This window comes from Hyaena hyaena, unplaced genomic scaffold (assembly GCF_003009895.1).
Source record: "Hyaena hyaena isolate Hyena2069 unplaced genomic scaffold, ASM300989v1 scaffold_294, whole genome shotgun sequence".
In the NCBI taxonomy this organism is placed as follows: domain Eukaryota; kingdom Metazoa; phylum Chordata; class Mammalia; order Carnivora; family Hyaenidae; genus Hyaena; species Hyaena hyaena.
In genome coordinates, this window is record NW_024080923.1 from 868,960 (window position 1) to 881,836 (window position 12,877).

At 34.9% G+C, this 12,877-nt stretch overlaps 2 protein-coding genes across 6 annotated transcripts in view; one reads left to right on the plus strand and one right to left on the minus strand.

Moving 5' to 3' along the window:
• COG5 (component of oligomeric golgi complex 5) overlaps positions 1-12,877 on the minus strand; it is a 302,803-nt gene that overhangs the window by 222,624 nt on the left and 67,302 nt on the right. The gene's annotated exons all lie outside the window — the stretch shown is intronic.
• On the plus strand, positions 33-5,574 carry GPR22 (G protein-coupled receptor 22). The gene is made up of 3 exons (XM_039247217.1): positions 33-391; positions 1,351-2,387; positions 4,038-5,574. Exon 3 carries the CDS (start codon positions 4,063-4,065, stop codon positions 5,362-5,364), a length of 1,302 nt encoding a protein of 433 aa, XP_039103148.1. The 5' UTR covers positions 33-391; positions 1,351-2,387; positions 4,038-4,062; the 3' UTR covers positions 5,365-5,574.

Sequence of the window (12,877 nt, forward strand, 5' to 3'; positions counted from 1 at the left end):
GCTGTCATCCTGCAAAAGCTGCCCCGAACAGGCTTTCCTCTGAAAAGCAGTGCCATTCCTTTTTAGAAAGACTGAATCTAAATGTTGTCTCTGGAGACAAGAAGCCTTCAGTATGTTCAATTACTTCATTACGTTTTTCAGATGCTTATTGATTCCACAGTAGGAAGAGTGAGAGACTGCAGCAGCCTCCAGGCAGCTCTCCACGTTCCACACGTTAGCAAGACTGCTGAGACAATGGCACAGCACAGACACATATTTTCATTAAGATCTTTTCTGAAGAGATGTTTATGACCCTCTTCCCCCAGTCCTCTGCTAACAAGTGAACAAAATGAATCAATCAAAACTGGAAACGCTTCAACTACATCAGGAATTTATCAAATCTTTAGCGGAGGTAAGATGTGTTCCCTTATTACAGTATACGGCTGCTTTTGAACTGGCATAGTGGGGTAAAATTACTTTGAAAATTCTTAACCTAAATTTTAAGAGTTTATTTGCTTAATTCTATTTATTGCTAAACATGTATTTTCTAGATCTTTCTCTTTTAGGACATAACATTTTAAATGTCATTTTTTTTTAGGATGCAATGTTAAATACCAAAAATATTCTTTGTTGATTCACTATGAAGACATCAGCTTTTAAGTCACTTCAGACCTACTAAATATTCTTACTGTCATCGGTACAGTTTTGTCAAGTGCTCAAACACTGCTTCCATTTCTTAAAAGAACCAGGTTTACTATTTAGCTATTATTTATCATTCAGCTTTAGGTTAAGTTTATTACTGAGCATGTTCATTGAAATTTTTTGATTTGCAGTTACATTTTGCATTATCTTTTACATTTCAACTACATGAACAATTCATCAGTGGAAATTTATACGATCTTATGGAATCTGTTTTAATCAGTTAAAACTCAAAACAGGTGCTGATCATTAAACAAGCTCCAATGTTTTGCAGGTGCAAACAGTGTTAAATTTATTGTAAAGACATGAGAAAATGACAGTATGTTCAGTGTATGCTAATTGCTCATAATCTCTGAAAACACAGGTTAGCTTCTAAAATGAGAGCAGAAATTAGTTTAAAAAATGCAGCTTTTCTTTCATGGCTGTATTTATAATGTTACCTCTGTTATTAAATAATGTAATATTTGCAATCTCTGTTAGGAAAAGAAAACATTTTGTTTAAAGAAACCCTTGAATTTATGCCTAACTTGTGGCTCTAATAATACAGTTTCCTTACTTGGATAACAAATACTGGGTACGGTGCTAAAGTAAACAAAACTGAAGTAACTTTGAGTTAATTGGAAATTATCAGGAACCCTGTTTCTTAACCAGTTTCTTTTTCTTTTTCACAAGGGCCCACAGCAGCTAATTCAGTATTTACCAGTGACAATATGAAGAATGCACCTGATAAGCACCTCCCTAGCTGCCTGAACCATAAACTGCAGGATATTCTTCTAACATATGAATTTAAGACATTAAGGAGTTAAAACCGGAAAAGACAGGTCCACATTACTGCTGGGATACAACACATCAACAGTAATCATCCTCAGAAGATGCTCTGTAAAATAGACATAAAAACAATTTGACTGCAAAAGCCTAAAAACAAAATGGTGAGCATTTTTAAAGGGGGAGTTTATACTTTAACATACCAGGATTGTGGAGGTGATTCCTGAAGAAACAATGAGACACGGACTGACAAAAAGAGAATGCCACACATCAGCAGCCAGCTAAATGAAGCTTTGTCAAGTATTTTCTGCACTAAATATTCAGATATTCGTAGCAGTTGATATTACTATTAACGGATTTTTTTCCTCTAAGTTTTATGACTATGAATCCTCTTCTAATGAAAACAAATCAAATTAAATAGCAGATGGCTTTTATCAAAAGAACATGGACTGGATTTAGAATATAAGCAAGTTATGTGATCAAGAAATCATTTCAAAATAATGAGGACTGCTACAGAAACAGATTTACATTTGTACCAAAAGGATGTCTAAAAACATTTTAGAAGCTAGAAACCGTATGTTTCCTTTTTTATTTTCACATATTCTGGAAAATAAAGAGACACTATCATATATTCCCTCGAAGGGAAATATAATTCCTACCATTTGAGGAAGTTTCTCTTGGTCGTGACTTTCTAAGGCAAAACAAACACAAATGTTTGTACTGGTCTTTACAAATCCATCAGCCAACTAAATCTCACAATTCATGCAGTTTGAAGTATTGGAGAGAAAAATGAAAGAATTTCTACAAGACATGAAATAAAACACAGCTACTTCACTGTTGTCAGGTAAACAAAAATCAAGTCAAAATCTGTCAATGACATCATGTATCAATTTGTGAAAATCTGCCGTAGTGAGCCAAAGGGCCCGTAAGGTCACAGCAAACAGGTAGGTCAGAAGATGCATGCACCATGCTGTTTAACATTTACAAAAGAAAACAACCTCGCTCAGGAGGAGATGCACTGTACCTAATTATCGTCTAACTTGGCATTTCTGCTTTAATTCTAAATGTCACTGAGGTGACAAAGATGTTTAATCTGTCAGTTCTGAAAATTTGGCACACTTAAAATTCTCCATTTTTATAGGATTTCAGTGTTAGCTAAGACTTTCACTTACTTGAGTATATGCCTCTAAGTAATACTTTATACCAAGTTCAAAAGTAATTGATAATGTTATCATTCGTGTTTCTGAAATAGCACCCCTAAAATAATTTGCACAAATAAAACTGTATTCTAAAACTTGTCAAAGGTTACATCATGTGAGAGGTTAGCATGAATTTGGAATATCATTATATAGCTTTTATAATTTATGTTCAGTTATGATTTTGTAGTCAAAATGCTGTACTTGAAATGTGAAATATAGTTGGTTGTATGATTTTATATTTTAACTGAATATACTCACTACTGACATATTAGCCCAGAAAACTCAGACATTATTTTTATAAATTACTCTAAACCTCTACACATTAAAATACAGATTTAAATGAATTAGTAAAAGAGTTTGTTTTTGTTAATTTTCCTCAAAATTATGCACACTGGGTGATTTACACAAAAGGTTTCACAGGGATGTGTAACTTTAAAAGATTACTCAGAAAATGGGCTTCAGATACTCCTCTTTCCCTAAAATTTCATATTTTACTTTAAAAATCCTGTTTAAACGAATAAAATCAAGTGATATATTCTTTTAAGCCACTCCAAAAATGGTTATTTCTTATTAAGATATTAAATTTCAATTTTCTCCTTCCACAACATACGAGAGGGTGTGGTCACAAAATAAATCATTCAAGGGAGTGATTTACGGCTCTTTTACCAAGTTTCGTGGTGTTATATTTTAAAATAATGTCCTTTTTTTGTCCAATTTTTATAACATAAGTTTGTCCCTTACAAAGTTCGGTGAGAATTTTCACTATGAAATATGTAATATTATCATTTGCCTACTTCTGTGGGAAATAACTCCAAATATCCCCAAGCACACTGTTGACTCATGAATATGAATCTCCACCAAGAACATGGACAAAACGGTTTTAAACAACGAGTGCTCTGTGCCATTTATCATTTTAAATGAACACTTGTCTTGTGCCTTTGAAGCCTCACGAGAATAATTACACCTACACTGATGATGCTAGAACATATTAAAATAGCGTTTATTACCCACCTACTCACAACATTTTAAGATGAAATCTTAAAACACCGGGCTAAAATTAGTTTTGCATAGTGGGTAGCTTTATTGTACAAAAATATACTGTATCTCAATAAGCTTGAAAAACCCAAAGGAGGGCAATCTTTTTAGAATATTAAGTAATTCTGAACAACATAGGCAAATTCCCCACACAGTCATCTTCAAAGGGAGAAGCCAACCTCCTATTACATCCAAACAATGCAATCTTGATGTCTCCTAACTCTACCTTTGCCATTACCGTTTAGAAACTTTAAAATTAAACCAATACACAATAAAAAGATTTTTTTAGCAAGGAACACATGTTTTATACGTCATTTAAATTGCCAAATATCAAAGAGTTTATTCTATTTCACTTTCTAGGGAAAACACCAACTGCTCCAAAAGAATGTGTTTTTCTCCCGTTCTGGAAATCAACATGCAGTCTGAATCTAACATTACAGTGCGAGATGACACTGGTGGCATCAACACCAGTATGTACCAACCACTATCCTACCCAGTAAGCTTCCAAGTGTCTCTCACCGGATTTCTTATGTTAGAAATTGTGTTGGGACTTGGCAGCAACCTCACCGTATTGGTACTTTACTGCATGAAATCCAACTTAATCAACTCTGTCAGTAACATTATTACAATGAATCTTCATGTACTTGATGTAATAATCTGTGTGGGATGTATTCCTCTAACTATAGTCATCCTTCTGCTTTCACTGGAGAGTAACACTGCTCTCATCTGCTGCTTCCATGAGGCCTGTGTATCTTTTGCCAGTGTCTCCACAGCAATCAACGTGTTTGCTATCACTCTGGACAGATACGATATCTCTGTAAAACCTGCAAACCGAATTCTGACAATGGGCAGAGCTGCAATGCTGATGATATCCATTTGGATTTTTTCATTTTTCTCTTTCCTGATTCCGTTTATTGAGGTAAATTTTTTCAGTCTTCAAAGTGGAAATACGTGGGAAAACAAGACACTTTTGTGTGTCAGTACAAATGAATACTACACTGAACTGGGAATGTATTATCACCTGCTAGTACAGATCCCAATATTCTTTTCCACAGTCATAGTGATGTTAATCACATACACCAAAATCCTTCAGGCTCTTAATATTCGAATAGGCACAAGATTTTCTACAGGGCAGAAGAAGAAAGCAAGAAAGAAAAAGACAATTTCTCTAACCACGCAGCACGAGACTACAGACATGTCACAGAGCAGTGGTGGGAGAAATATAGTCTTTGGCGTAAGAACTTCGGTCTCTGTAATAATTGCCCTCCGGCGAGCTGTGAAACGACACCGGGAACGACGAGAAAGACAAAAAAGAGTCTTCAGGATGTCTTTATTGATTATTTCTACATTTCTTCTCTGCTGGACACCAATCTCCGTCTTAAATACCACCATTTTATGTTTAGGCCCAAGTGACCTTTTAGTAAAATTAAGGTTATGTTTTCTAGTCATGGCTTATGGAACAACTATATTTCACCCTTTATTATATGCATTCACTAGACAAAAATTTCAAAAGGTCTTGAAAAGTAAAATGAAAAAGCGAGTCGTTTCCATCGTGGAAGCTGATCCTATGCCTAACAATGCAGTAATTCACAATTCTTGGATAGATCCTAAGAGAAACAAAAAAATTACCTTTGAAGATAGTGAAATAAGAGAAAAATGTTTAGTACCTCAGGTTGTCACAGACTAGGGAAACATCGAAGTTTCACTAAGCCCACATTCAGAAGTTTTAAATTTAAATTGTAAAAAAATGAAATTACTGCCAAATATAAGAAAAAAACATTTTAAGTATTGGTTATGTTGTAAATTTCCAATGTAAATGTCAAGATTAGATTAGGTCATATATATTCAATTTCTTCATTACAATGTATTTGTTGCATGGCAGTTTGTTAAAGTAATATCGTGTGTATATTTTGTCAATATTATGTCCATCAGAAGATATTTATGTAAGTCACTATTTTCTAAATAATAAATACATAGCCTTAAAACAGTGTATAACTTTAAAATGTAACTGACACAGGTATCTTGGCTTTTCTTTTTTTTTTTTTTTATAAAGTATATTTGTTTCTAAGCCACAAACTACAGATATATTTATATAATGAGAACTGGAATAGCACTTTAACGTAAGAACGAAAATTACAGGCGCCAAACAATCAAAATAATTCAGGATTTTCTATATCACTATATTATGTTTTCTGGTATAGTCCACCTAGTATAATATTTGATGAATCAAAAATAATGAACCATATGTGAAACTTTATCCTTTTTTTTGAATGCAGGAAATTGTAGGATTTACCAGGATTTTAAAATTTGACAACCAAGAAACAACCCTGTATATACACTCTAAGATAGAGGGAAACTTTGAAATTCAAGTTTATTATGAAAAAGAGATTGATTTTCTAAGATTAAGGGCATTATACCCATAATACACAAATAAAAGAACAATAAAGGGAAGGAAGAAAACTAAAGCACCAGGCTCTTTCTTCCTTCCTCACTTTGCTGGACTCTAAGCCAAATGGTCTGGATTAATACAACATACTACCAAACAGAACTATTAAAATCTGAATCAAAGGAGGAAAAGACTTTGTATTATTGTAGAGAAGACTCAAAAAGCCAACTATTTCTAACTTTAGATACAAGGCAACTCTAGAGTAATACAATTTACGCAGCGTTCCTATATTATTGTAGTTTCCGAAGGTTTCCAAATGTAATAGTTCTATTTCCACCCTCAAAATCATTAAAGCGGCAATAAACCTTGTCAATTTTTTTACTCTACACCACTTAATTTAACTTTAATCTTTATTCTGCCATCTTCAATTCATGATGGAAAATATAAAATTACTAATCCTAACTAGAGATAACAGGCTTGGGAACCTCATATCAAACAAATATTTTCCAAGTGTTATAATACAATAATCTGTCAATGAGTGCTAACCATCACTGTATCAGGAAAATAGCAATAAATTGTTCAAAATAGACCAATATAGTGCTTGCTACCTTATAAGTAATTAACTGGACAATATTTTAATCTATTTTTAAACACTGTATCCATTAAATCAAGTAGCACTTCATTTATAAATAACATTTTATGTCAAACAATTCAATAATATATAACTTTTATGTAACTAAACGAGACTGAGATTGACCCAATCAAGTTTACTGAATACTTTAACCCTTGGGGAAGTAAGCACCATGCAACAGCTTGAATTCAATGAGGTTACATGGGAAATTGAATAGATTTATTTCTGGTAATAATGTTAACATGTCAAATCATGGCAAAGGTACAGTATCCTTCTGCCTTGTTTTCTACTTTTATGAAATTAAAGAAACGCTTCAATTTGACAAAATGTAGCATGAAAAAATAAGACATTTTGGGGGACCGTGTAGAGAAATTAAGACTTCACAGTTAAGATATTAAAGTTTTTTTCATTTAGTAAACATATTTGGTACAGAATATAGCCATTAACATAGTCTAATATAGCCATTAAAATTTTTAAACTAATTTTATACTTAAACTTCCAAGCCTAAATTATAACTGTATTTGATTTTATAATCTCAATGAAAATTAGACTATTTTTAGAGTTTTCATATTAAGAGAAACCCTTTGTGTTTTAAATATTTTTAATCTTCAAGTCTATAAGCATGCCAAAGAACTCGGTTAAAAGACATTTTTAAACATATTTGCCTAAACTGCTTTCATGCCCTCTTGTTCTCTGTAATAAGAAATCTAACAAAATAATAAATGGCAAATATTATAATGTTGCTTTCTAAACTGTTATTATTTCTACACTTGAAGCTGGAGCAGACAATTAACAAGCATTTTTGCCCTCCTGTAATGAACTTTCAGGTATACAAAAGTACACCCACTGGGTTACAACAAAGAAAATTCATACTTAACCAAACAACTTCTAAAAGCTTTCTAACATTAAATAGTATGTAGTATATACACCAAAATGATATTTATGTTAAAGGTTCAGCTTTTGAAAACAAGTCACAAATATGCTTACAATTACTGATCTCAGCTTAAATGAGGAAATGCAAAGCTTAGACAATTTTTTTCATTAGGTGTTTGTTCTATGAAAAGGTGAAATATTTTTATTTTTCTCATGATGGGATTCATCAAAATGTGTACTTTTTTACTGTATTTCTAAAATTTTATGAAAAAACACATTAGTGCCAATTTTTCATGTTACAATGAAAACTGTTAATGCAAAATCAATACAGGTAACAGTAGACTCAATATGGGACCCTTCATACAATTATATTTTTCAACTAATATGCCAAAAATCACAGACACTGGCATCAGTTTATATACAGTTAACTGGGTTAGTTCTCCAAGACTATAGAAATAAGAGCTATTAATTTTTTAAAATCTAACTGACTATGAGCTCAGTAAGATATGGAACTCTTTTGCTTGCTAATTTCAGGAGGTTATTATCCTAGGAATTAGTCCCAACAGACGTTCAAACTTATTATGAAAACTTAAGAATTTACTATTATGTTTTTTTAAAAATGCCATTCAGATTTCTGCACTTCTCACCATGCTAAGACAAATTTTAGGTAAGTGGTCTATTTTTGAAGCCTCCCACCCCAAGTAAAGTGATAGCAAAACAGTACATTCCCTGGGCATTAAAAATCAAACTCCTCATTTACCAGAGATTAAGACTAAAAGGTGAAAATCTAAAAGATAAGAAAACAGGTGCCTTTTAGGCTTTATTCAACAGAGTAATTTGAAGATTATTTTCTAAAGTCAATAAAACTTCGAGTTTAATTACATTTTGATTATACATTTAAATAAGCTTTGTAATTCAATTAATACTTGGGTCCTTACAATGTCGAAGGCACTATGACAGATACACATACTCATATAAAATAAAGTTATTACCCTGGAAGTTTAATATAGAATCAAAGTAGTTAAAAGTCTGGCAGGGGCGCCTGGGTGGCTCAGTTGGTTGAGTGTCCGACTTTGGCTCAGGTCATGATCTCATGGTTCTTGGGTTCGAGCCCCGCGTCAGGCTCTGCGCTGACAGCCAGAGCCTGGAGCCTGCTTCTGATTCTGTGTCTCCCTCTCTCTCTCTCTCTGACCCTCCCCTGTTCACGCTGTCTCTCTCTCTCTCTCAGAAATAAATAAAACATTTAAAAAAAATTTTTTTTTAAGTCTGGCAATACCTACAAAAAAGGCAGAATGCAGTAAATGCTATTTAAAAAAAAGTAAAGTTCTTAACAGACTTAACAAGAAAGGAACTGTGTGGGATTTAAGAACAATATAAATAAAAGCACTGTTGAGGAAAGCTTCTGAAGCATTATCTGGAAACAGTAAATTTTTCTCTTCAGAAGAAAAGTAATACAGTAGTGAGTTGATCTGATAGTTAGACTGGAGCCAAAAGCCAGAAAGAAGGCTTTAAATACCAGCAGAGATATCTGAGCAAGGTAATAATACAATGATCAATGGGCCACAAAACATTCAATCAATCAGTCAGCAATATGTAGAAATGGTTGAATAGGTAAGACACAAAACAGGAAGCTAAGAAGCCAAACTGCTGGTTGCATAAAACACAGAAGATAGGAAGCCACGGCCATCACAGGGACAAGTAACAAAGCACCTGGCAACAAGTGCTGGCAGTAGCTGTGCAAAGAGGAGCACACCGACATGACAGGCAACGTGAAGGCAGAATCAACAGAGTATGCCACGTGATTAAAAAAACTGGTGTAAGACCCTCAAGAATTAAATACGATGGCCAAAATAGGACCCTAAGAAACTAGATTACCTTCAATGACCTAAGAACTTTTAAATTATGTTATGCATAAAGTACATGGATAATGAGGGCAAAAATGAAAAGTTTCTGGCAGGACAAAAAATTCAATTAAGTAAAATAAGTAACATTCAAGAATGTTCTAGTTACGGGGCACCTGGGTGGCTCAATAGGTTAAGCATCCAACTCCCGATTTTGGCTCAGGTCATGATCTCAGGCTTAGGAGATTGAGCCCTATGTGGGCTCTATGCTAGGCGTGGAGCCTGCTTGAGATTCTCTCTCCCCCTCTCTGCCCCTCTCCCCATGCACACATGCACACGTGCTCTCCGGAAGGAAGGAAGGAAGGAAGGAAGGAAGGAAGGAAGGAAGGAAGGAAGGAAGGAAGGAAGGAAGGGCTTTTTAAAAAATTCTAGTTATAACAACTATTCAAAATAAAAATTTCTAATTGATGTTTTAAAATATCCACTTTACATTTTGCATATTAGTTTATTCAGTTTTTCCAATGAACACATACTTCCTTCTTCAGTAACTTTTCAATTATAAAAAGTTATAAACAATGGGAAAATGCCAAGGTATACAAAGTAAAAAATATAAAAATCATTCTTTGATCTTGCATTCCAAATAATTATGAATATCTATCCAACTCATAAAAATAAAAATAATTTTTAATTAAAAACGTTTATTAGCAGTATTTCTAAAATGTGACAATGATAAAATATCAAAAACATAAACCCTTTTCTATTATAAATAATTTCAAGCTACATTTTCAAGATCACCTTGAAAAGGGTAAGAAAGGTAACCTGTCAAACTGTGAGACAGGTTTTCTAAATGGAGAGAAGAAGCAAGAAAAAAACATGCAATAATGTATTTGTCTCCCTTTTCACTAAATAAGATGAGAAATAAAACAAACCAGAGAAAACTTTCGGAACTTATTTTCTTTCCATCTCAGAAAAGCACCCTCGTACAGGCCCCCAGGAAACGTAAGCGGCCTATGGCCCAGCAGTAAGCTCAAGAGAGCTGAGCATGAGAGGACTAATAATAATAAGTGTTAGGGGAAAATGGAGCTCAGACCATATTCTAAAAGAGAAAAAAAGGAGATCCTAAACCTAGACAAGGCAGGAAAAAGATCTAAAATTTCAGAGATGCTCAGCTCTTAGAGAAATAAAATGAGAATACACAATTGTGGGTTAGAGTTCACAGAAGAAAACTAATGTGAAGACTGACTTTTTCTAAAAAGCATTCAAAACAATGAAAGGATTTTTTAAAAAGAAACCCTAGTTAACGGACTAGACAGATCAGTAATGTAATAACACACTGAGAAAAAGTAGAGTATCAGGACATTACAACTCACACGTGCTGGGAAAAGAGGGGTACTAAGATGGAGAAACCACTGGAAAACTGGGCTCATCTTACTTGAAAGCTATCACCTCTTAAAGAATATTCGTTTTTTGTAGGAGAAAAAGAGCTGCGCAAACTTAAACCCAATTATTTCTCCCTGCTCATGATAAAATAATGTGTGGAAATAGTCCTCAGTCCCTGCCCTTCTGTGCACACACTTTTAACCGACTTCCAGATGCTGTGTCCACGGCTTTCAAGCATGGCAGCTCTGTGCTTCCACCCGCAGGTGGTGACAAGTGCTGTCACTCCTGTCACTGGCACCAGCACCAACCCTACCACTATCACACCCTGAGGCATCAAGTAAGTTAAAGAGGGAGCGGAGTCTATCTGGGATTGAGGTCACTTTCCTCCCCTTGCTCACATGACAGCAGCCTACGGTATATTCCAGAGAGCCGTTAAGAAAGAGGGACTAGCGAAGCACTTTCTCCGATTTTTCATGGTGTAAAGTAAAAGGGGCAAAGGAACCTTATTAATCTTATTAAGATTACAGATAATTGCTTTCCCCTCAGACAACTATGGACAATCTAGTACCAGATGCAAATAAAAACATTTTAATTTAACATAAATTTTTTAAAATGTTAATGCTAACAAATGAGAGTCCTGACCACTTTAAACACACACTATAGAAGAAATACATAAGATTTATATAAATGGCAGCCATTAAATTTATATACAATCCCACTGTCACATGCTGTATATTGCACATATTGTATACTGATTGGGTATAGAAGAACCAATGATATATATTTCACTCCAATATTTTTTTCTTATGTTTTTTTTTTCCTCCTTAAATAGTTTATTGTCAAGTTGGTTTCCATATAACACCCAGTGCTCATCCCCACACGTGCCCTCCTCCATGCTCATCTCCCCTCCATCCTCTCCCCCCCCACCCCCATCAGCCCTAAGTTTGTTCCCAGCATTCAAGAGTCTCTCACGGTTTGCCTCCCTCCCTCTCCCCCACCATTTCCCCCCTTCTTCTCCCCCACGGTCCTCCATTAAGTTCCTCCTAATCCTCCTATACGTGCAAACACATGGCATCTGTCCTTCTCTGCCCGACTTATTTCGCTCAGCATAACACCCTCAAGGTCCATCCATGCTGCTACACAGGCCAGATGTCATTCTTTCTCATTGCCATGGAGTATTCCATCGTATAGATAAACCACATCTTCTTGATCCATCCGTCCGTTGATGGACACTTAGGCTCTTTCCATGATTTAGCTATTGTGGAGAGTGCTGCTGTGAACATTGGGGTACATGTGCACCTATGCATCAGCAAAACTGTATCCCTTGGGTAAATTCCTAGCAGTGCTATTGCTGGGTCCTAGGGGAGTTCTATTGTTAGTTTCCTGAGGAACCTCCACACTGTTTTCCAGAGGGGCTGCACCAGCTTACATTCCCACCAACAGTGTAGGAGGGGGCCCGTGTCTCCACATCCTCGCCAGCATCTAGAGTTCTCTGATTTGCTCATTTTAGCCACTCTGACTGGCGTGAGGTGGTATCTCAGTGTGGTTTTGATTTGTATTTCCCTGATGAGGAGGGACGCTGAGCATCATTTCATGTGTCTGTGGGCCATCTGGATGTCCTCTTTGGAGAAGTGTCTGTTCATGTCTTCTGCCCATTTCTTCACTGGATTATTTGTTTTTTGGGTATGGAGTTTGGTGAGTTCCTTATAGATTTTGGATACTAGCCCTCTGTCTGATATGTCATTTGCAACTATCTTTTCCCATTCCGTTGGTTGCCTGTTAGTTTTATTGATTGTTTCCTTTCCCATATTTCACCCCAATATTGCTAATATCTTAAAACAGGTTGAAATGTAACAAATCAAATTTACATAGTGTACACTTTAGTTTTCCCCCCAATTCTGGTCTTTGTTTTGCTATTACATTTTTTACAACTAAGACTTATTACATACAATAAAATGCTAGCAAACTATAGCTACCTAACTGTATAAAACTGTCTTTAATCCACATGATACAATAATAGTCTGTAATACTACTATAACCTTTGATAATACTTCCCCAAAAAGTGCCAGATATATACTAACTGATCAGT